The sequence below is a fragment of the Arachis ipaensis genome, chromosome B03 (assembly GCF_000816755.2).
Source record: "Arachis ipaensis cultivar K30076 chromosome B03, Araip1.1, whole genome shotgun sequence".
Classification (NCBI taxonomy): Eukaryota; Viridiplantae; Streptophyta; class Magnoliopsida; order Fabales; family Fabaceae; genus Arachis; species Arachis ipaensis.
In genome coordinates, this window is record NC_029787.2 from 130738912 (window position 1) to 130762278 (window position 23367).

Sequence of the window (23367 nt, forward strand, 5' to 3'; positions counted from 1 at the left end):
CTTTCAATTATAAATCAGTAACAAAGAGCTTATACAATTAGGCAGAAAGCCAGAAATTGCATTCTAATTCCTAAGGTTTGTTTGAAATGAAAAAGTTCAGATCGGGATATTTGATAAAGACAGGGAACAACACTGTTTTCATAGGGGGCAAGTCCTCGTGATTCTCAATGCTAATGCGAAATATTCATTCATTAGTTAAAGAGCTTTACACATAACAAAATGCAAAATGATATGTATATTCCAACTTAATTATATCAAGACATCAATGTATGGAATACTTAAACGATAGACTTTTTAAGAATATGTACAGAAAGAAAGAAGACTACTCTTATTTGCCACTCAATAAACTTGCTTCCTGTGTTGAAACATTAGCTTTTTCTGAATAATCTTGCCATGATTTATTTGTCGTTACAATCATGTGAACATAAGAAGAGCGAGAAGAAGTAACTTCTTAGCTATTGATTTAAAATTAGCATTTTTTCTCGTAATAATATTACGAGAATATAATTTTTTTAAAATTACAGTTTATTTTATTCTGACAGTATAGATTATATTTGGTACAAAAAATTTATAAAATTAAACTACTTTTATAAAAAAAAGTGATAGATTGACAAAAGTCTCTAGCTAAGAAGATCAAGGTATCTGTAAATAAAAAATCAAATAATAAGATTTTTAGTTATTATTTTTATATAAAAAAATCTAATTTTTTTATTAATAATTAATTTTAATATTCGTTATCTAAAATTTAAAATAACTTAACATGTATACTTTTACATTTAATTAAGTGTTAAGTCTGTTGCACAAATAAAAATAATTAATTTTTATACTTGCTATTTAAAAATATTATTTTTTCTCTGTAATTAGTAAATAATTAACCAATAAATTAATTATTATCTAAAAAATTAGAAAATTAAATTTTATAGCTTAAAAGTGTATAAATAATTAAAATATAAATTTTAACAATAATTTTAAAAACTTTGATCCAAAATTTGGTTAAACAAACCAAATCGATTGAATTAGGCCCAAACTAAGCCTATGGCCTAGCATATAAAACACTAAAGCAAACTTTTTTCCTTTTCATTTCAAGGAAACACATTGAGGAAGAGAGAGCTCCATGCCAAGAACACTCAAACCCTTGATTTAATTTCATTTTCACGTAACTTTCAATTCAGAGTTCCGATTGACGAGCCGTCAGTGGCCATGTATTTGTCTCAGAGTCCTCTTCATTTTTATCCAAACAAAATGATAAGAGACTCTGCATATTGTGCCCAATTTCTTTTCCCCTTTCTGAATTCGCGTTTTAGTGTGAGTATTGAGTGATTTTGGAGATTTTGATGATTCAGGAGTACTCTAACGGTGGATAATTGTTGGATTTTATCCAATTAATTCGTGGATAAGGTAAGAAATTATTACTTTCTTTCTAATTTGTCAATTTCATGATATTAGGGTATTGAAGATTTGTATGTATATGGAATTATATGACATTAGGATGTATATATGTGAAAGTGAAGTCAAACTGGCGAAGCGGTATACTTGAATTAGAGTTTTTGGTGGTTGGAACCTATAGCTCTTGATTTGGAACCTTGGAGGCTTGAATTGAGGTGTTTGAACTTAGGGAGAAATTGGTCAAGGTATGGTTTAGATTTCTCGTATTTAATATATAATGTCTTGTGAAAATTTAGGTTAGATGACCATAGGATAGGTTGAAAAGATTAAGTGTGTTAAATGCTTAGTGTTTGTGATAATGAATGATAATATGGTTTGAGCATGTGTTAGTGTTTATTGATTATGTTGGAAATAGAATGATAAATGATGATGTAATGATGTTTGATGAATTGGTGATCATGAAGGTGTATATATAGGATGGTATGTTGATGATTGTTGGCAAGCTTGTGAAGTTTATGTTGAGGTTCAATTGATTGAGGTAGGTTGTGGAGGTTTTGGCTTTTAAATTGGTATATTATTGTGTTGGATATGTGTAAAGGAAGTGGGAATTGAGTTTGGTTTTTATGAAAATTGAGGTTTGAGTCTTTTTGCATAAAGTTAGTTTTTGGCTGAATTTCGGCGAGACATAACTCAGCTTCTTGACTCTCAAATTGCTTCAAATCTATTTTATAGGAAAATTGGGTCCGTGAAGTTTACGCTGTTCGAAGAACGAAAGAAAAATGATTTAAAACGAAAAAATTATGTGCGTCGAAAGTTTGGGTTCCAAAACTAAAATTCTGTAGCTTTTCAGACTTAATTAAATTTTTGATAAAACGTACGCCCACGTGTACGCATGACCTGGGGTTTTTGTGTACGCGAAATCCCTCATTCGCGACCAGTCGTTTCTGCCTGGTGCGCGTGCGTACGCGAGAAGGGCAATGCGTACGCGTGACCTCTATTTTCAATAAATAGGATTTTTGTGTTTTAAACATAATTTTAAACCTCTAAACCCCTATTTTCATTCTTTTAGCCCCTAAAAATTAGTTTTAAGTGTAGTAATGAGATTAAGCTATGGAAAGGAAGGTTACTTGGAAGTAAAGGAAGGTATAGAGTAACTGAATTAAGATGTTAATGATGAGATTGGGGTTGACTGTGTGTGGCCGAAATGGTCGAGATGTGTGTGTGGCCAAAATGGTTGAGATGGCAAGGTCTGAGTGCGATCTCGCTTGGTGTTAACTTGAAAATATATTCGGATAGCAAGTTGAGGACGGAAGTTCCCTCTCTTGTCATGATGGAGATGTGGGGAAAGTGGAAAGGCATTCTCCTTCATATTTTTTCTCCCACATTTTTCTCTGGTTGCAAGGTGAAAAGGCACACTCATTCGATGTGAAAAGACACTCTCCTTCGTATATCCTCCAGGAGAAGGTGGAAAGGCACACTCCTTCTATGTGGATAGGCACTCTCCTTCGTTTATGATCCTCCTGGAGATGCGCAACCTAGAGACCAATGTCTGGGTTTACTACCAAATGTGTCGGGTTCTGGCAAAGTAACCGACACGTGAGCTCACGGCCAGTAGAATAGACATACATCATATGCATATGTGTGCTTTGTTTGAATGTAAAATAATTGGGGTTGCCTATGTGATTATCATGCTTATCTGCTATCCTTGCTACATGCATTACTTGTACTTTACTTGTACTTGCTATGTCTGCCTTGTTTGCCTGTGTTGTTCTATTGGTGATTTTGGAGGATTGTGGAGGAAGGGGAAATGGTTAATGGTTTTAGTTAGAATTTGGTTAAGATCAAGAACCTTAGTGGACCACCCTGATCATGGCTTTCGTCTTTAAATCCATTGAGTTTTATAATCTGAGTGTCGGCATTCTAGGATTGCCTCTGGCATTCTCAGGACCTTATATCTTATGTGTGTGACACCTTTACCATGCTGAGAACCTCTGGTTCTCAATTCATATTGTGTTGTTATTTTTCAGATGTAGATTGAGAGGCTTCTCGGTAGGCGTCTGGAGTTCTGCAATGAAGTATTTTTTGGGATGTTATTTGGGTGTATATTTGTATATAATCTCATGTATTTAACTCTCCGACAACTTATTTTACTTTTGTACCTCTCAGGGGTTTATGGAGAATTAGGGTTTTATTTATGTATTTTGGGCTTCGGGTTATGTATATACGCATCTAAATATTCTCCGGCCAGCCTTAGATTCGCAGGCTGAGTTAGGAGCTTGTTATTTTGTACTTTTGACCCTCTATTCCTACTTTCTGTTTATTATACTTATGAATCTTAGTTTTCTTCGCACGCAACTTTTAAGTATCTAAAAGTTTTATGTTGAATAATGCTAATTGATCTTAATTATACTATAATAATTATATTCAATTAATTGATATACATAATATTAAATTGTATGATACTTAAATATCTAATCAAATCAATTAGTTGATATAATTAATCTATCGTAATCAATTGTATTTAATGAGTTAAAAGAAATAAATCAGGAAATACTTTTAAAAGTATGCCACGTTAATTTTATCATTAAGTGCAAAAATTCGATTTTTATACAGTAGAATAGATAGATAGAATAGTAAATTAGTAAAGAGGAGAGGAGAATTTATAAATTTTGGATGAAAAGATTTGATTCTAATTATAATAAAAAATAATACGTGGCATATTTTAGTCGTAAAATTAGATATATATAATAGATAATAGATTTGAATAATCATAAAGTGAGTTTTATAAATAATTAGGTCGTGAATAATGGTCGCATTTTCATTTTTCTTTGAGCAGTATTTTTTTTTATCAAACATTTCAGGCTATAAATATAAAAACATAAATAATGAATGAAGAATGTTAGGAATTAGGATGCTAGTATTTCTAGTGAGAAAAAAAAAGTTGATTAGTATTAATTTAAATACAAAGTAAATATAAAAAAAATAAGGTGTGGTTGGTTAGTATTTTTATTTTTGGAAATTTGTTAAAAAAGAAAGAGAAAATACGAGATGAAAATAAAATCTAAAATTTCATTGTTTTCACTAATTTTTTTTTGTAAAATTAAAAAAAAAATATTAAAAAAAAAAACAAACCAAGCAAGCGCTAACATTTTTAGTTTTAATGTTATGGATTTTGTTTTTGGTATAATATCATCATCATCATAAATTCATAATACTATATAGAATTTAATATTTTTTAGGTTATGGAAAATTTATTTTTTATTTTATAGAAGAGTTGATTTTTTTTTAATTAAAGATCGATAAATACAATTGACATATAGTAGATATTAGTTTTCATGGATTTTAGGGCCTGTTGGTCATGGTTTTGTTATTTGGGGCCTAATTAGTTGGATCTCTTAGAAAAAGTTTTGATCCGAAAGCCCGTTTCATTTTTAGGGCACAACACAGTTGGAAGCGCGGCGCTACAGCACGCTAGCACTCTATATATAAACGCAGTGTCTCATCTGAGAAACTTGCCTCACTTTGCTGAGAGCTGCGCATCTAATAATCATTCCACATTGAAATCTGCTCCTTCTCGCTCTCTTTAGGTGCGTTATCAATTTTCGTCAATTAAATTTATGTGCATTTGACATTGTGGATCTTAATTAATTTACTACGGAGGATATTACAATTCACGTCGCCTTTCTTGTTACTTTGATGGATCTGTTACAGTTATGTCATGTTAGATATGCGTTTATGGATTAATTCGTCTTCTATGGTTGAGTTAGGTTAAGATGTCTCACAGGAAGTTCGAGCACCCGAGACACGGTTCTCTTGGCTTTCTTCCAAGGAAGCGAGCTTCTCGTCATCGTGGAAAAGGTTATATGCGTCTTTGTGTTTGGTTTTCCTGTTTGAGCTAGTTAGTGAAATTAGCTGAAGTATTTAACCGATATGTGTGAAAGAGATGTTAGGAAATGATATAACCTTCTACAGTTACATGTTTTTGAACGGTTCCTATTTTTTGTTTTAAAAGTTAAAAGGTTTATGGCATGTGCATTTGTTGATTCATAATCATTGAATTGCCATTTCATGTTGATGAGTGAAATTGCTTCCAGAAAGAACTGATTAGTTTATCAAGGCTGGAGTCTTTGAAACGGCCCTTCTATCCAAATTCCTCTGTGGGGATTTTTTGGAACGGAACACATAAAGGAGCCAGAGAATTGGCATAGATTTTGCCATAGGCCTTTGGTATGGAAGCATTTCTTCGTCATTGCATGGAGTTGCTGATATGATTATTGTGTTGCAATGTGTAGTTGGAAACACTTTCTTTTATCGTATTTGAGGTTATATCTCCTGTGAACTATATACATTTGCACATATATATTTTCTATTTTTATTTCTAAAATATATTTTTTTCCAATGTTCAAATTAAATATGATTTTCTAATTTCTAATATTGATATTTATATGAGGGAATATGCTGCATTACCGTGAGTTCATGTTTATTTATATGCATTTGTAGCGAATATCAAATATATTTGACCAACTTTATATTTGAGCTGGCTAAAAGTAAGCTTTTATAGTTACATAGTTACAGTAGTAACCAAGAACTTTATATCGGTCATCAAGCTAAATTCATTTTTAATGAATTACTTAGATTCCAACCTTAAGAGCTGGTATAGATTTCCAGGACTTAACTGTATGGATTCATTTTTTTCTTCTCTCCAGGCATTTGATATGTATGGATATTTAATTCTCCATGCTAATATATTTTGCAGGCTTTAAGTTCTGTGATATTTGTTCTTTGTGTGCATTAGAAATTTTGATTGCTCCTATTATTGAAAAAGCATTTAGTAGTTAATATAAACGAGTCAATATCAAATGATTTTTTTCTACTAAGACTGATTCATATCTGCTTCTAGGGTTTTAAACAATTTTTATACGTTATTATTTATAATTAATATTTAAGCATTTGTAGAATATGTTGATTACCTTGTTCACTTAAAACATCTTGCAATGGATTGTTAGCTCTCTTGCCCAAGGTAAGTAACTAATGGTACTTCCACCTCACTCTTTTGAGCAAAGGTGTTTCAGGCTATATTTATTTTGTCTCTTTCTTGTTTCACCTTTACATGAACCTCCTTTGCAATCAGAGAGGACTTTTAGTTCAAATATATATCTGTAATTTTTTAATGTCTGAATGTTTTATATCCGAAATTTCTGTTGTTTTTCCTGAAGTGCACTGATCCTATGTAATTTTTCACCTGGTTGATGTGGATTGGGTTTCAATGTGTTTTATTCGATCCCCCTTACCAAATTATCTTTTTGGTACTGCAGTGAAGGCTTTCCCAAAAGATGATCCTACTAAACCTTGCAGACTTACTGCCTTCCTGGGTTACAAGGCTGGAATGACACACATTGTTAGAGAAGTTGAAAAGCCTGGATCAAGTAAGCATGTTATTTTGTTTATGGCTGTAAGTGGTATCATGATAGCTTCTAGTTAATAATTATGATAACATGATACTATAGCGAGTGCTCTTGTTAACTATATTGACTAGCTATGGTATTTTGCAGTTATGTAACTTAACATAATTTTCTCAGTCAATATAAAATCTTTATATAGTCCACAAACTATTTTTTGTTTAAATAATTTGTTTGAACTTAAATACCATAAACAACTATTTGTGAGCTATATCATTTTAGAACAATATGTTAGTTTTCTTTGCTGGCACTTGTAAACATGAATTAAATTTCAATAATATCGCCTTGTTTGATTATGTTTAATTACTAGGTATCTGTATCTGGTGTGGAAAATATTTGGGATGCCTTTTATAATCTTGATATCCCTGCTTTTATAATCTACTCTTAATTATCACCATATGATCATTTTATGTGGATCTAGTATTTTGTTTACCAACTGTGCTTTATCTCTCTCTCTCTCTTTGTATTATGGATCGTATTCTATGTAATTACAGAGCTTCATAAGAAGGAGACATGTGAGGCTGTTACCATCATTGAGACCCCTCCATTGGTGGTTGTTGGAGTTGTAGGATATGTGAAGACACCCCGCGGTCTTCGCACTTTGAATACTGTTTGGGCTCAGCATTTAAGTGAGGAAGTCAAGAGGCGATTTTACAAGAACTGGTGCAAATCCAAAAAGAAAGCATTTAACAAGTATTCAAAAAAGTATGAAACTGAGGAGGGAAAGAAAGATATTGAATCCCAACTTGAGAAATTGAAAAAATATGCAACTGTCATTCGCATTCTGGCTCATACACAGGTAAGTCAATTAATTCTATTTTTCTGATTTCTTGCAGCTTCTCATGTAAACGTTTGATACATTTGGGAAATTTGTGAGAGGTGTCCAGTAAAGCTGAGCGAGTCATACATATACAATGCCTTTGTGGCACTATTCAACCATGACTCAGTAACCCATACATCTTTCTTATGTAGCTTACTTTTGATGGTGTCTTTGCCATATGGTGAATAACTCTTCTTAATTAAATAAGTAGTATTTGTTTATGATGTCAGGTTTGTTTGTGTTATCTAAAGGATCTCTCTTTTATCTTAAATGATTTACAAGCCTCTCCTTCTATGCTCTGACGCTATGTGTTTATGTATTTTTTGGTTTAATGAAGATAAGGAAGTTGAAGGGTCTTAAGCAGAAGAAGGCACATTTGATGGAGATCCAAGTCAATGGTGGGACTATTGCACAGAAAGTGGACTATGCTTATGGCTTCTTTGAGAAGCAAATCCCAGTTGATGCTGTTTTCCAAAAAGATGAGATGATAGACATCATTGGTGTGACCAAGGGTAAAGGTTATGAAGGTGTTGTAACTAGATGGGGTGTCACTCGCCTTCCACGCAAGACACACAGGGGTCTAAGGAAGGTTGCTTGTATTGGTGCTTGGCACCCTGCTCGTGTTTCTTTCACAGTTGCTAGGGCTGGGCAGAATGGATATCATCACCGAACTGAGTTGAATAAAAAGATCTACAAGCTTGGCAAGTCAGGTCAAGAATCACATACTGCCATCACCGAATTTGACAGGACGGAGAAGGAGATTACCCCCATGGGTGGTTTTCCTCATTATGGTGTGGTAAAGGATGATTACATTATGGTCAGGGGATGCTGTGTTGGACCTAAAAAGCGGGTTCTGACTCTTCGTCAATCACTATTGAAGCAGACCTCTCGTGTGGCTCTTGAGGACATCAAGCTCAAGTTCATCGACACCTCTTCCAAGTTTGGACATGGGCGTTTCCAGACCACTCAAGAGAAGCAGAAGTTTTTCGGTCGCTTGAAGGCCTGATTCGTTGCTGTTGTAGTATTTTTTCTGTTTGTTATATTTATATGATCTATCAGAACATCGGTAGTCCAAAATTAAAATACTAAAAATGGGGCACTTTTTACAGTGATGTCTTGACTTGGAACACTAGTTTTTTTTTTAAGTTTTGTCAGAATTAGTTCCGGTTTTGCATGGCTTATAATTAAAATATTAAATTATTTCGAATTATTTGTTCTATTTTATCTTTATTTTGAGAAGTTTTTGTTTATTTTATAAGCTCTGAAAAAGTTTCAAAAATAATTATGGGTAATTTGATTTAATTTATTTTTTTGTTTAAAATAAGTATCTTCTTGTTAATGAAATAGATGATCAATTCTTAAAATGACTTGCCAAGGAGAATGAAAAGAAAATTAGACAATTGGTTACTAAATGTAATCTTGTATATATGTATTTTATTAGGCATACAACAACTGATCAGATGGGAGTCCACGGACTGTTGTGATGATAAGTTGAAATCTCGGTCCAAAGGATTAGACATGGCTTCACAGCCAGCCAGACTTCAACAGATCATCGTGAAACTCTAGAATTCATTCTTAAAAATTCTGAAGCCATAGAATAATTTATTATTATTATTATTATTATTATTATTATGGTGTTTCATTTTTATTTGTTACAAAAAATTGAGGTGATATTGAAATCAATTAGGAGTGAGTCAACTAGAGTTAATTAGTTGAAAATTTATTTAAAACAAAATTATTATTCTAATCTTTTGAATTGTAAAACTAAAAATGATGTCTGTTATTAAAAAAAAAAATTATTATCCAAATCTTTGGAATTTCAAAACTAAAAATGAAAGGAATTGGCTTGAGTTCGATATGTCGGAGTCGGCTCTTTTCAATAAATAGCTTTCTCATGACACACTACTAATACAAAAGCAAAGCCAAAACGATAAACTTGATATGCTGTCTCATTTTAAAACGGATGAATCCATTAATGCATGATCATCCCTTGAAATTGGAAGTACAAACATGATCACTGCATCCCCATGTCCAATATGTAAAGTTGTTGTTACCTCAGTACCTCTCCCGTTGCGGGTACCACTGCCTCCGCCTCCGTCCCACACGTACTGTAAGGTTCTAACTTTGTCGTTCACTTGTTAACTAACAGAAACCAAATAACAATTTCGGTAACCGCCGTCAACGATAAGTCCGCCTCCCCTCCCTTCTCGTTTCGAGAATGGCGCCGTTGTACGGTGCTCTAAGGAAACTAAGAAGCAGAAACATACTCCAATTCCCTTGCATCTCATGCTGTCGCAGCTTAGCTTCTGTGACCAAATCCCACAAAACGCCACCTTTACTATACCACGCAAACAAGAAGATTTCACATTTGATTCGAATCGGTAGATTAAGCGAAGCGAGAGCACTCTTTGATTCCATGAACCAACGAAACACCGTTACTTGGAACTCGATGATGAGTGGTTATGTGCATCGCAGAGAGATTGCCAAGGCACGGCAACTGTTCGATGAAATGCCCCAAAGGGATATCGTGTCTTGGAACCTCATCATTTCGGGTTACTTTTCATGCCGCGGAAGTAGGTACATTGAGGAGGGTAGGAAGCTGTTTGACGAAATGCAGGAACGTGATTGTGTTTCTTGGAACACAGTTATCAGTGGGTATGCCAAGAATGGGAGGATGAAGGAGGCTTTGAAGCTATTTGATGCCATGCCTGAGCCAAATGTGGTGTCCTCCAATGCTTTGATCACTGGATTTTTGTTGAACGGCGATGTGGATTCAGCTGTTGAATCTTTTAGGAGGATTCCGGTGCGCGATTCAGCTTCTTTCAATGCGCTTATATCAGGGCTTGTGAGAAATGGTGAGTTGAATGTTGCTGCTAAGATTTTGCATGAATGTGGGGAGGGAGATGATGGGAAGGATGATTTGGTTGCAGCTTACAACACCTTGATCGCAGGATATGGCCAAAAAGGTATGGTGGAAGAAGCTCGGTGCCTTTTCGATGAGATTCCAGATTATCAAGGTGAAGATGGAAATAAGAGCGAAAGGAGATTCAGGAGAAATGTGGTCTCATGGAATTCAATGATGATGTGCTATGTGAAAACAGGAGACATTGTTTCTGCTAGGGAGCTCTTTGACAGGATGACTGAGCGAGATACTTGTACTTGGAACACCATGATCAGTGGCTATGTTCAGGTGTCAGATATGGAAGAAGCTTCGAAGCTTTTCATTGAAATGCCAAGTCCTGATGCACTTTCATGGAATTCAATAATATCCGGGTATTCACAAAATGGTGATTTAGGACTTGCAAAAGATTTCTTCTTGAGGATGCCCAACAAAAACCTGATTTCATGGAACTCTGTAATAGCTGGCTATGAAAAAAATGAAGATTATAATGGTGCTATTGAGCTCTTTTCTCAGATGCAACTTGAGGGAGAGAGGCCAGATAGACACACTTTATCATCAGTTCTCAGTGTGTGTGCTGGATTGGTGGATCTCTACCTTGGTAAACAGATCCATCAGTTTATCACAAAGATTGTTCTTCCTGACATGCCAATAAATAATTCCCTCATTACTATGTACTCTAGATGTGGGGCAATAGCTGATGCATGCATCGTGTTTAATGAGATGAAACTTTATAAAGATGTGATCACTTGGAATGCCATGATTGGAGGCTATGCATTTCATGGCCTAGGTTCTGAGGCTCTGGAACTTTTTAAAGTGATGCAGAGGCTTAAAATTCACCCTACCTATATAACCTTTATTTCGGTCTTGAATGCATGCGCTCATGCAGGATTAGTTGAAGAGGGGAGGAGGCAATTCAGTTCCATGATTAAGGACTATGGTATCAAGCCAAGAATTGAGCACTTTGCCTCTCTCGTGGACATCTTGGCACGGCAGGGGCAGCTTCAGGAAGCTCTGGATGTGATAAAAAGCATGCCATTCAAACCTGATAAGGCTGTGTGGGGTGCATTACTTGGTGGTTGTAGAGTGCATAACAAGGTAGAATTTGCACAACTAGCAGCTGAAGCTTTGATCCGTCTTGAACCAGAAAGTTCAGCTCCTTATGTGTTGTTATATAATATGTATGCTAATTTAGGGCAATGGGATGATGCTGAGCGAGTGAGAGTGTTGATGGAAAAAAATAATGTCAAGAAGCAGACAGGGTATAGTTGGGTAGATTCTTAATCATGCTACTGATAGAGATAATCACATTCAACTTAAAAACATTGTTATTATTGCAAGGCAGGATAAACGAGTTTCTCTGCCTCTGGAAAGTAGATATTCATCTAAATATTAGTTTGATTGACTTGAAAGACGAATAGCATGGCTTCTGGCAAATTTTCAGAGGTAACTGAGGTAAGTTTGTATAGTATTTCTTTGATTCTTGGTTAAGCTGTGAAATTCTAGCATTTACATGCTGCTCTCATAGATCACATAAATAATGTTGCGTTTCTTTTGGCAGATATATTTTCCAAAATAGCAATAACTGGTCTCAACTCAGAAGATCGGTAAATTGTTAAGATTTTTCAACTGCATTTAAATTTTCTTTTGTGAGCTAAGCAGAAACTCAGTGATTATGAAACTGATGTGCAAATATCATCATGATTGCATGTCTACTTCGCAGCTGGCAGCTTCCGGCATCCGCCTGCACTCGGATGTGTGTAGTACGGTTACAAATGGATGTGGCGCTGGCAAATTAATTTGAAGTCATGAATAATGGCAGTAGGAAAGTATGCCTATATAATTAACAGAAATAGCTGCAGTCTTCCCTTGCAAAGTTGAACAGTTACTATCATGTTTTGTTATGACTATACCAAATAATTTGCAGTTGTCAAGAGATTTAAGCTTCTCAAAAATCTCGTGTGCAGCTAGCTAGGCAATACGTAGAATCTGGTTTGAAAATAAAGCATCAAGCTCTGATGGAAATTGACCTCAAGAACCCATTTTGTACCTTATGTTCATAGAGAACCAATGTTAATATTAGGCTTAAACATACCTCAACAATTTCTTTGTCAAATGAAAAATTCTCTGATTGTTCATTTTGATAGATGTAACGTGTTACCAGATTTTGTTAATGTAAATTTGCATTATGTTAATGCTTGATGGCAAATTTACCATACTTTTGCATTCAATTTAGAGGGTAATTGGAGAAATTTCTGAATAAATTTAACGTTAAATGTACAATAGGCGAACTTTCACCTCCCCACCACCAAGAGTCACTGCCTCACTGGTGGGTCATTTTGGTTTAACAGAGAAATGGAAAGGAAGAATCAATAACTTATATTGATAAAACCGGATTCAAATTCAAATTTAATACATTATACATCAACCCTTTTTACTACCATCTATTTATCCCCACCCCAAGTGTTGTAGGCTGTGAGTATAGCGCCCAAATTACCGCTACTTAATAAGGCCAGGAATGTTGGAGTGACAGCCATATAAATTATAATACAACCATTTCATCGTCCAATGTCCATTCCACGTATTACTCAGACTCAGTTAGCAACAAACTTATCACCTTTTTCTTAGCTAGTGTAGAGAAACATTAAGAAAGAGCCACAACAGAAACAACCAGCCTAATAAATATAAATAACTCTACAACCGAAGGATTGGTTTAGATACAAATGACTGAGGAGGTAGGACTCGCTAAATCTGTTGACAAAAATTTAAACAAGAACGTTTAAAAGAATGATAAGATTCAAATTGCAGAAACTCATAATAGTTGTACATCAATAATATTCAATGACCGAGCCTTTTCAATCATCACTACACAGGAAATGAAAGCATTGAGGATTGTGTTATAGGCAAGATATCATGCTTTTAAATGAAAACCTTTTAATACAATGAACAAAAACTTAAACGGCTACACTACAGGAAATTATAAGAGATCAGCAGCTCCCTTTGATTTATAATCTAAGAGGCAATATATAAGCACAAAACTCTTTATCCTTTCTAGACATTGATCATCAAAAGCATATTCAATTTCCCTATCTCACTACAATGTTTGTGTACCAAAGAATAAATTGGCAAACCGAAATGTGAATACGGTCATGTCTGAACTACTGGGCTGAGGAGGTAGAAGCAACGTTACCCAAACCCATCTTTTGTCCCAACACTGTAAGTTGCTCTACGAAGTCCACTCCAGTCAGGAGTTCTGTTGCCCCATATATAATGTGCTTAGGAGGTTGCTGTTGTTGTGAAAGCTCTTGCAGACTGCAATATTCAACATAATTACCTCCACCGATCATGAATACAATTGCTTCCTTAAAGGGCCCCTTCAAATGGCTGCTACTTGTTCCTGAACCGGACTTAGGAGCACGTGGATCAAATATAAGATATGAATCTATTTCGGGATTTGGCCTTCCTTCAATCAAGGCTTCAACTGCCCTTGCCAATGCAAGCTGCTTGTCACCAGATAACAGATTTTTAACACCAGCTGTGACTGCACTAATTGACTGTCCATAGAGCTTCTCAGCCCAGTCAACAATGTTACTTCTGCTGGCAGAGTTTGCCGATGCAAAGGACGCGTTTAATGCCTTGATCTTTTTCACATACTGAAAAGCAGCAGTATCAACCTCTGACTCTCTTAGTGCTGCCTCCACAGTGTCCACTTCTGATTGATTAATGGTTTCAGAGGAAATAAGATACAAGATGGCAAAACGAAGCTTATCCATCTTGGTGCCCGGTCCCTTAAGCACGCCAAGAAGGTCTTTCCATTCAAGGGTCCCTCTCATCATTGCATTCTCTGTCTTCACATAATTATTGAGCGCTCTCTGTTTAATCTCACTCAACAATGTGGTGGCAATGTTGGTATGCTTATCAATAACCTGCTTCCTTTCTGTCAGCTCAGGCAGCGAGTTCACTGCGTTCATCAAATGCTTTGTGTTACCAATCAAGTCTGTCCCATCGAACTCCGCACCATGTGTCCCACCAGTCCTCTTGTTCACCTCATCCACATCCTTCTTATACTTATTCAGCTGAGTCTCAATCTCCTCCGCAACCGCTGGAAACTCCAGCGACCCATTTGCAGCCCAAAAGGGGTCAGAACTATCCAACTCATAAGACCTCATCCCACCCTTCTCCCCCTGGACATTCAACCTATTCAACCTCAACCCAAGCACATCATGAACCAGTGGCCGGTACCTAAAATCATGCTGAATTGCTACCGCCAACTCAAAGTTCCTATCGAAGATACACAACACTGGCCTCTGAAACGAGCTAACAAAATTCCCAGCCTCACTAAACAAATTGTTCTTGGACAGCAAATGATCCCTTAGCCTCTGATCCAATGCAGATGCAACCATCTCAGCTGGTCCACCCCTAGGGCACCTAATAATTGGCACAATAGCCAAAGTGGCAAGAACACAGAAGAGCCCATTAACAACCTTCTCCACAATCCCCTCAATCTCCCTGTCCCCAGCAGAAGGATCATTAAGCTGAACAAAACAAGACTTATCTGCCAAGGAAAACAAATTGTCCTCAAGAGTGATGAATTCCAAGTACTGATCGTGGACCTTGGAGATCCGCTGGATGGAATCGGAGGCAAGGGTGCCGGATGCGAGGTTTTCGAGGAGGGGGCGGGGGATGGAGGTTGAGAAGTTGAGGTGGAAGGAGTGGTAGAGGGAGCGGGAAGCGTCGGAGAGGATGCGGTTGATGTTGTTGGGAGTTGGTTGGACGAAATAGACGGCAGGGACGTCGTGGACGGGGTTGCGGTCCTTGTCGATGAGGAAGTAGAGGGTGACGCCGTGCTTGCGGAGGTCCTTGACGTGGATCAATGGAGAGAGGATGTTCTGGCAGAACCTGTCGTAGATCAGGATCTTGTAAACCTCCTCGTTCGCCGTCGTCGATGACGCGTTTATAGGCTGGTTCAGGTTCAGCATCCTGGCGATGCATTCTGGATCCGATTCAATCAACCAACATCAAACACAATGCATTGAATTGAAAATGGAGTAATCATTCATTTGAATTGAGAGCGAAAGAGGAATTATTACCGGTTTGCTTCTGGCGGAGATTGAGAGACATGGTTGGGTGGTCAGTTGTGCTCTATGGATCTGAAATTGGATGGTGCAGTGAAGATGATAAAATCGAATTAGACGAGGGTTTTGGTTTGGGATCTGTGGGAGCGTCTACGAGATCCACACCTATAGATCCTAAGTGGTTTGCTCCATTTTGCTCAGGATGTTAACAGCAGTAGAGGTATTTGAAGGACTTGAAAGGACTCGAGATGCTAACAGTACCATAGAAAAACTTAATCTATTATTATATCGGTATATTTTATTATTATTATTTATCTATTTTTCAGTTATATTGGTATTATTATTACTAATGTTATTATTATTATTATTAAAAATTTGTTTACTATGATATAAAATAAAGACTTTTTTACGGTTTCAATTAGAAAATCAAGTATGTCAAATGTTGGGTTGATTTTCACTATCGATTTACAATGTGGCCCTCAACATGGATTTCACTTGAGCATCCAATCAGTGGTGAAAGTGCTTATTTTAGTAGGTGTTGCAGTAGAAAATTTGGTTATCTTCAACAATGCATTAATTTTAGGGGAGTTTCATCAATTTGATCTGTATATATTGAGGCATTTCTTATAGGGATCTTGGGGCTCTTAAAATTCCCAACTAGGGGATACTATGCCAGAAAGGTCTTTTCTAGGACCCAATTAAAAGTTAATCTGAAAAATCTGGTTATGAAACAAAAGTGAATTTATGACCAAACCATTTTAATTCCTTTCTCCAAGCAAACCATGTCATTTCACAAACTGTATTTAGTATATTACTAAATTTGATTTTCATCCCTAGCATATTGAATAATGGCAACCCAAAGGGGCCATTTTTTACCATATTAATGCATGAACACATTCTAAATGCTCAGACAACAAAGTGGAAGCCCATGTCCATTATGATTTGTAACTCTTGGTCAAGCAATAGAAAATGAAATATCTAACTTTAAACTACCAACAGAGAATATAAATCCGATACAATCAAGAACAAAAATATCAAACAAAATTTAGGAACGAAACAAAATAGAAACCCACTTATCTTGCACTGGGAATTCCAGTTTGGAAAGACAATCTCTCAAATATATGACATCCTGGAGACTCAGCAAACCAGATTTTAATCCATCTGCCCACTTGGAAAGTCTACATATAAGGGGGATGTTAAAAAGGTTTCTTGCAAAAGAATTGCTCAGAACATACCTTATCTGCTGTTTGTGATGGTAAATTTGAATATAGCTTCGTAGAGGAGGTGACTCTTGTACTCCACACTCCTCGACAAAGAATCCACGAACTGCATTGAGGATGGAACTCCTTCATTTCCTGAACAGAGCCAGTTGAATCATGCCAATATACTTCATTTGGATACAAAAATGTTCCACATACAACATCATCATCACTAGAGACAGATGAGTAGGGGACAAATATGAAAGGTCCAGACATCAAATCTTCCAAACGAATGAATACAATTTGGACATTTGTCTTAGGTGCAGCATTAAGAAACATAAATATTCCACCATCAAAACTGGTAAAATATGAAGCTTCACAACGTCATGTACAGACAACTGTTGAACACCAATACTTTGAAGTAACCGTGTAACATTGTCCAGGATAGTTGCATTCAAGCTTGAAGTATCGGTAGAAGAGAGTCCTTAGTTTAGCACATATATTAGGGAAAGCTTCCAGGTTATGCTTGATGTATTAGACTGCAGCCATATGGTGCCTTCATCCACTGAACTATATGTACCATCTGAAAGTGGAATAAATGGAAGCTTTTGAAGACATTGAAGAATATCTTCTCGCTGACATTGAGCCAGATGAATTGAATATTGTTACATAGAGTGTGTTTGGACAAGAAGCCAACCAACTCATACCCATTGATATCATCCCACTCTTAGTGTGACATAAAGACAAGAGCACTCTAATAAGAATGTTTGGGCCAAACTCCTCCTCAATGCCTAGTGTATCAGATAATACTGTATTTTTATCCAAGTATCTAAGCCCAAGGTGTTGGAGAAGTATATTATCTGTCCATCTCCATCCTCTCAATACTAGAGAAAAAACCATGCACTTCCCCAACTAAAGGGACAAAACTCCTGAAAGCAGACAACCCCTTTCCTGCTTCATTCCTGAAACAGAGAAGCACGCAAAACTCTCTGAGTGCTCTGACAAATAAAGAATTAATGACCATTTGTACCCATAAAAGATGAAAACGCTGACATATATCCACACTAAATCAAAACTAAACTTGTACCCACGCAAGATGCCATCCAAAGTATCCTGTCTTTCGAGGGTTGGAGTGCACGTAGCGTACTTTTGTCACACGGAGAGCATCTTGCGTGGGTACAAGTTTAGTTTCGATCTAATGTGAGTACATTTGTCAGTATTTTCATTTTTTATGGATACAAATAGTCATTTATTCGACAAATAAACTAGGATACTCTGACAATAACCACTGATTCCATGGACTATCTCCGTCAACTTCTTCCCTAGATGATGGAAGAACAAAATCACCTTGAAGAATAAATTTCAGGCCATATGTTCTTAAAGGAAGATACGCAAAAACGGGCTGCTGATCTAGACATGGACTGTATCCATCGCCTGATTCCTGTAGCGTAAATGCCATAGAGATTTCAGTTGTTTTCACATCAAAGCGAAAAGACTTCGTCTGCAACTTCTTCTCTTTCCCATGAGACACTTTGATGATACCATCTTCTGAAATTTCCTTTTTCATAACAATAAGTGTATCATTAAGCAAGTTTGTTAGCTTCTGGAAGATGAGACTTCAATGGCAGCACTATGCATGTGTTCCAATGTTTATCATCACATGAATCAGTATCAGTAGATGCCATTCTAGTGAGCAGGCAAGTATCACAAGGAGGTACTACTGAATCTGTCCTTCGCTGATGTCAAATTTAACATGAATCTCTGGAGCATCTGTCACCTACAGTGAAGCCAACAAAAATTAATACCGCACACTATCTCAAGTACAAAATAAACTATCTAGGGAAAGGGTCTGTGATGACAAAAGGAACACAGACTTGAAGCCAATGCCTTTCTTCCCTATGTAACCAGCATTAGATCCTTTCTTTCTTGAATTTCCAACATCACAAACTGCTCTCATATTTTGAGCAGAGAAACCCCTCTCACTATTCAATATAACAATCCTAGAATCTTTTACAAAACTAAAATATTTATAAATACACAACAAAATCTTGATTATCAATAAAATTAAAATAATAATTATAACTAAAATTTTTTAATTTGTTTATAAAGTTCAAAAATTTTTATTGTACTTGTTACTTATTTTCAATCTTATTTATTATTCTAGTTGTATCCATTGCAAAATATAATAAATACAATACAATTTTTTAAACTTTATACAAATAAGTACAATAGTTAAAAAAAATTCTTATAGTAAAAAATTTTAAATTTTATAAAAATATTTATAGTGATCATTGTTTACAATTTTTTCAACTCGTTTTAACTTAAACAAATTTTCATTCATCTATGATATTAAATTAGACTAAATCTAACACCATCTACTTAAAATTCATCATACATATAGGCCAAATTTTTAATCACCATAGTTATCGTATGGACTCATATAAGCCACTAATATAGAATCCGAAACATTAGTTTATAAGGGTTCAGTCTCTACTTTTTCTACCAAAGACAAAACCAATTTTAAAAATATTACATACAGGATATTTTGATATTTTTATATTTAATGTGAAAAAATATTTACCTTTTAAAAATAAATTTGGAGTTTCAATATTTTAAAATTAAAAAACATTTAAGTAAAAGAAAAATTAAATTACTAACTTATGGCACTAAGTATTTGTATGTAAAAGAGGAGATTTTAAATTTAAATCTTTATTTTTTATTATATGTATGTGTATTTTTACCAAAATAAAAGTTTATAATTAAGAGTGTAGATTTTGCTAATATATTATTTTTTATTAATTTTGAAAGAATTAAAATCAGACCGTAATCAATATATGTGTAACTTTTTTGTCTTTAATTACTATATTAATTTAAAATCAAAGAAAGATTGAAATTTTTTATTTTAAATATATAAAAAAACAATTAAAAGATTTACTATATTTACTTAATTAATAGAATTATATGAATAATAAATTAAATAATATCATCGTATTATTAATAATTGTATTATTCATGACGTATGTAGTTACCAATATTTATCTACAAATGAGTTTGAATATATACTAATTACATAATTTGTAAATAACAATTTCAAATTTGATATTTACTTTCAACGATACTTTTGTTAAAAGATATGAATTAATTATATATGTTTTTGGTAGCATTAAAACAAAATAAACAAAATTGATACCATTTTTTTATTTTTATCAATATAAAAAATAAAGAGGTAACTGATTTTTTTATTTAGAATTGATATTTACTTATATATATATATAATAAATTAATTTTATTAAATACGTATTTATTACAAACAAATTCATATTTTTTTATATTAAATTTGTATTTACAATTATTAATATAATTGGGCTATCTTTCAATTCACTCATATAATTTTATCAATTTAGAGACTATTTATATAATATTAAAAATTAGTATAGGAAAATCATTATAACCACAAAAATAACATATTCCCTTTGGTCCTCAAAGAACCAATTTATACTTACATGTGATTAATAGATTGCTTTTTTATATAATTTTTTCGCTATTAGGGCCTTTGCCAAAAATTTGTAGCCAACACTTTAAATTGGGCGATGATGCGGGTTACTTGTAAACTAGTCTTCTGTTTAAGTTTTTGGTCACGGTTAATAATTTTCAAGACATTTAGAATTTATTTTCAGGCATTTTTTGTTGAAAAGAAAAGAGAAGATATATCCAAAAAGAACCTAATTTATTAGTTTCCTTAAGTTAAATCTTATAATAGTTGTCTAATTTATCATGGTATAACATGATATAGAGTTTAAATATTAATTTGAAGTATATATTTTTTAAAATAGTCATAATTTTCAATTTAAAATAACTATTAGGATAATAATATTGTCACTATTATTTTTGATAATGTCACTTCATATATACTTTTTTTATATTATATATTTACATGAATTTATAAAAATGAGTGGTCTTATCAAAATAAAAATGACGATATCTATTTTCTAATTATTATATTCTAATTACTGTGTAAAGAATATCACTTTATTTTTTCTAAAGTACATTAACATTAGTCATTGTTATAGTACAAAAACATGTATAACAGATAAAATTGATAAAAGGTAAATAAAGATTTAATGTTGATGGCTAAAAGTCTGGTGGTAAAACGCAATAAATTAAAGATGGTTGCTTCTTGTAAATGTGATTTTAAAACTTAAACGTGCTTCTATTCTTTTGAAGCCTATCCAAAATTCAAAATGTTCATCTATTTCTCTACTTTGCCAATCATGTTTTAAATTTTACCAATTGCGAATATTATATTTATATTTTAAAAAAGAACATTCTTGAGGGGAAAAAATAATGAAGACAAGTTTGAGTTCACTTCCACACACTTTCAAAAGAGATAGAGTTGGGGAAGGGAGCACAAGAAATGAAGCAAGATACTCATTTTTTTCTCTGCTTTACATTTGTCTTACAAGTGAAGTAACAATTTAGAAAAGTAAAAATAATTTTGAGAAAAAAAAATCTACAAATATCCTTTGACAAAATGTTGAATAATATATTATCACTAATAAGTTAGATGTCTCTTTTGAGAAGTAGTCTTCCAAACTGGTATGATTTCATGACATGAATATCTTTAAAGTGAAAATTCACGTTGTCTTCATTGTCTTGAAGGAAAATTTATAGTTAAAAATTGTTAAACGATAATATAATGAACCGTTAAATAATAATTCAGTGAAATATTTCAAATAATCAATTCTCAACTATCTACTACCCAGTCTTCACCTTCCTTTAAACATTCAATGCATCGATTCCACACTGCTTGTAACTCAGAGACTGCTTTCGTGGACTAATCACTATAACACAATCCACAGAGACCTGCACAGTGCAGATCAAAGCAAAAGATTAGAGATTAAAAATGAGTTAATGATAACTACTATTACTCTAAGGAAGAAAGAAGATGGAGGAACCTGAACACGAGGAGAATCAAAGAGACGAAGGACACGAATCCTAGCAGCAACGTTACCAAGAACCCGAAACTCGACCCTGTCATTGATGACTGCGTCACTGATCAACTCAGCGGCATCAGCCTGAAGCAAGTTAAGACGATCAACGGCCACGGCGGTGACGACGTCCTTCACGCAGTGCGGATCCTGGTAGAAACCAGGCACCAGAACCCTAGCTAAAGGTATTCCGCGGTACATGACTGTGAACCTGGAATCGCCGTACCTGATCCCAACCCTGTTGGGATTCACCACCGCGAAAAGTAACCGAATGGCGAGGGACAGCGTGGCAGTAGTTGCAGTTGTTGCGGGGTCGTTAGAGGTGATGGAAACGTACTGTACGTCCACTTGAATGAGGTCCACCTGTGGCTTCTTGGGTTTGATGGATAGAACCAATGCCAAGAGGATTACAAGGAGAACGAGGGACAAGAAGGAGACCAGCAGGAACATGCAGCAGCAGCAGGCCTTGCACGACGACGACTTCGAAGACGAAGAGGGGGGCCGCGATGGCGGCGGGGCGTAGTGCTGGCGGTTTTGAGGCCGGTAGGAATGCGATGGTGGTGGTGGTAGCCTTGATATCTGGTACTCCCCGTTTGGCTGAAATGGTGGGTTAACTCCTCTTGTCATCATTATTTTTGTTCTTTTTTATTACTCTCTAAATGCTGTTGTTGTTATGTTTGGTTTGAATTTTTGAATGGAGTGTGATTAGTGAGTGGCGAGTGAGAAGGAATATAGCTTTTTAATTTGATGATTATGGATCGGACTGGCTTGTTGGTTATATTCAAATGGATAAAGATTACACACGGGACTTTCTAAAGTATGCATGTTAGTTCCCAGTTAATAAATTTACTCTCAGAGAAGGAACAAGTGTTTAGTTGAATTTAATAATTGATTTAATAACGTGTGTGTATGTATTGTTGCTTTACACAAAGGGAGATTCTGTCATTCTGCTTTAATTTGCTGGCTGGTTTTCACATGTGGACATGGGAGATTATGCAATAACTCGATATGCAGACAGTGAGGAAATGTTCATTGTGATTTGTGAATGAGGAAGTAACTAAAGTCTAAAAAGACTCAAGATGTTCTGTTGTTATTGTTTCAACTTCAATCTGATAATTATGCTAATGTCACAATGCAGCGGATTTCCATAAATTGCCTCGGGATTAGGAAAGCTATCGTTGATTAGGCAAGATTCAGAATTAGGCCTGTCACTAATGGTTGTATATAAAATGATGACTCAAGATCGAAACAAAGTGAAGTTGGACACTTGAAAAGAAAAGAAAAACAGTGTGTTACAGGCTGGGCTGGCTCATCTGAAACCACACCGTTGGAAGCTTCCTTTCAGTTCCCCTTTTGTGTCATCTCGTTGGAAAGGCTTCCTTTCCTTCCTGAGCTCTAAAAGCTACACTGGCCACCACTTTCTTTTGGGGGAGGAATCTGTTGTGTTTCTATAGCTCTAGCTGATCTCGTCATTGCATGTGGAGAAGGGCTATTTTTTAATATAGTAATAAATATCTTTTGGTCAAGGAATTATTCGTTCC

At 34.9% G+C, this 23367-nt stretch overlaps 4 protein-coding genes across 6 annotated transcripts; 2 read left to right on the top strand and 2 right to left on the bottom strand.

Moving 5' to 3' along the window:
- Positions 4816-8794, top strand: LOC107631591 (60S ribosomal protein L3). 3 transcript variants are annotated; one of them, XM_016335081.2, is made up of 5 exons: positions 4816-4973; positions 5154-5244; positions 6702-6812; positions 7340-7644; positions 8003-8794. In XM_016335081.2, the coding sequence occupies exons 2-5, from the start codon at positions 5160-5162 to the stop codon at positions 8669-8671; spliced, it is 1170 nt and encodes a 389-aa protein (XP_016190567.1). In that variant the 5' UTR covers positions 4816-4973; positions 5154-5159; the 3' UTR covers positions 8672-8794. The 3 variants fall into 3 exon arrangements, with proteins under 3 accessions (XP_016190567.1, XP_020975557.1, XP_020975558.1); XM_021119898.1 differs by lacking the exon at positions 5154-5244 and having other exon boundaries at positions 4822-4973; XM_021119899.1 differs by lacking the exons at positions 4816-4973; positions 5154-5244 and adding an exon at positions 5259-5613.
- Positions 9477-13468, top strand: LOC107631590 (pentatricopeptide repeat-containing protein At1g62260, mitochondrial). The gene is made up of 3 exons (XM_016335080.2): positions 9477-12019; positions 12126-12171; positions 12288-13468. The coding sequence occupies exon 1, from the start codon at positions 9884-9886 to the stop codon at positions 11846-11848; it is 1965 nt and encodes a 654-aa protein (XP_016190566.1). The 5' UTR covers positions 9477-9883; the 3' UTR covers positions 11849-12019; positions 12126-12171; positions 12288-13468.
- Positions 13318-15728, bottom strand: LOC107631589 (SEC1 family transport protein SLY1; the record flags this gene model as incomplete). The annotated part of the gene is given in 2 exon segments (XM_016335079.2): positions 13318-15557; positions 15655-15728. Coding segments are annotated over 2 exon segments (1866 nt in total). The 3' UTR covers positions 13318-13722.
- Positions 21227-22970, bottom strand: LOC107633872 (NDR1/HIN1-like protein 13). The gene is made up of 2 exons (XM_016337467.2): positions 21794-22970; positions 21227-21701 (listed from the first exon to the last, which is right to left on the bottom strand). The coding sequence occupies exons 1-2, from the start codon at positions 22454-22456 to the stop codon at positions 21615-21617; spliced, it is 750 nt and encodes a 249-aa protein (XP_016192953.2). The 5' UTR covers positions 22457-22970; the 3' UTR covers positions 21227-21614.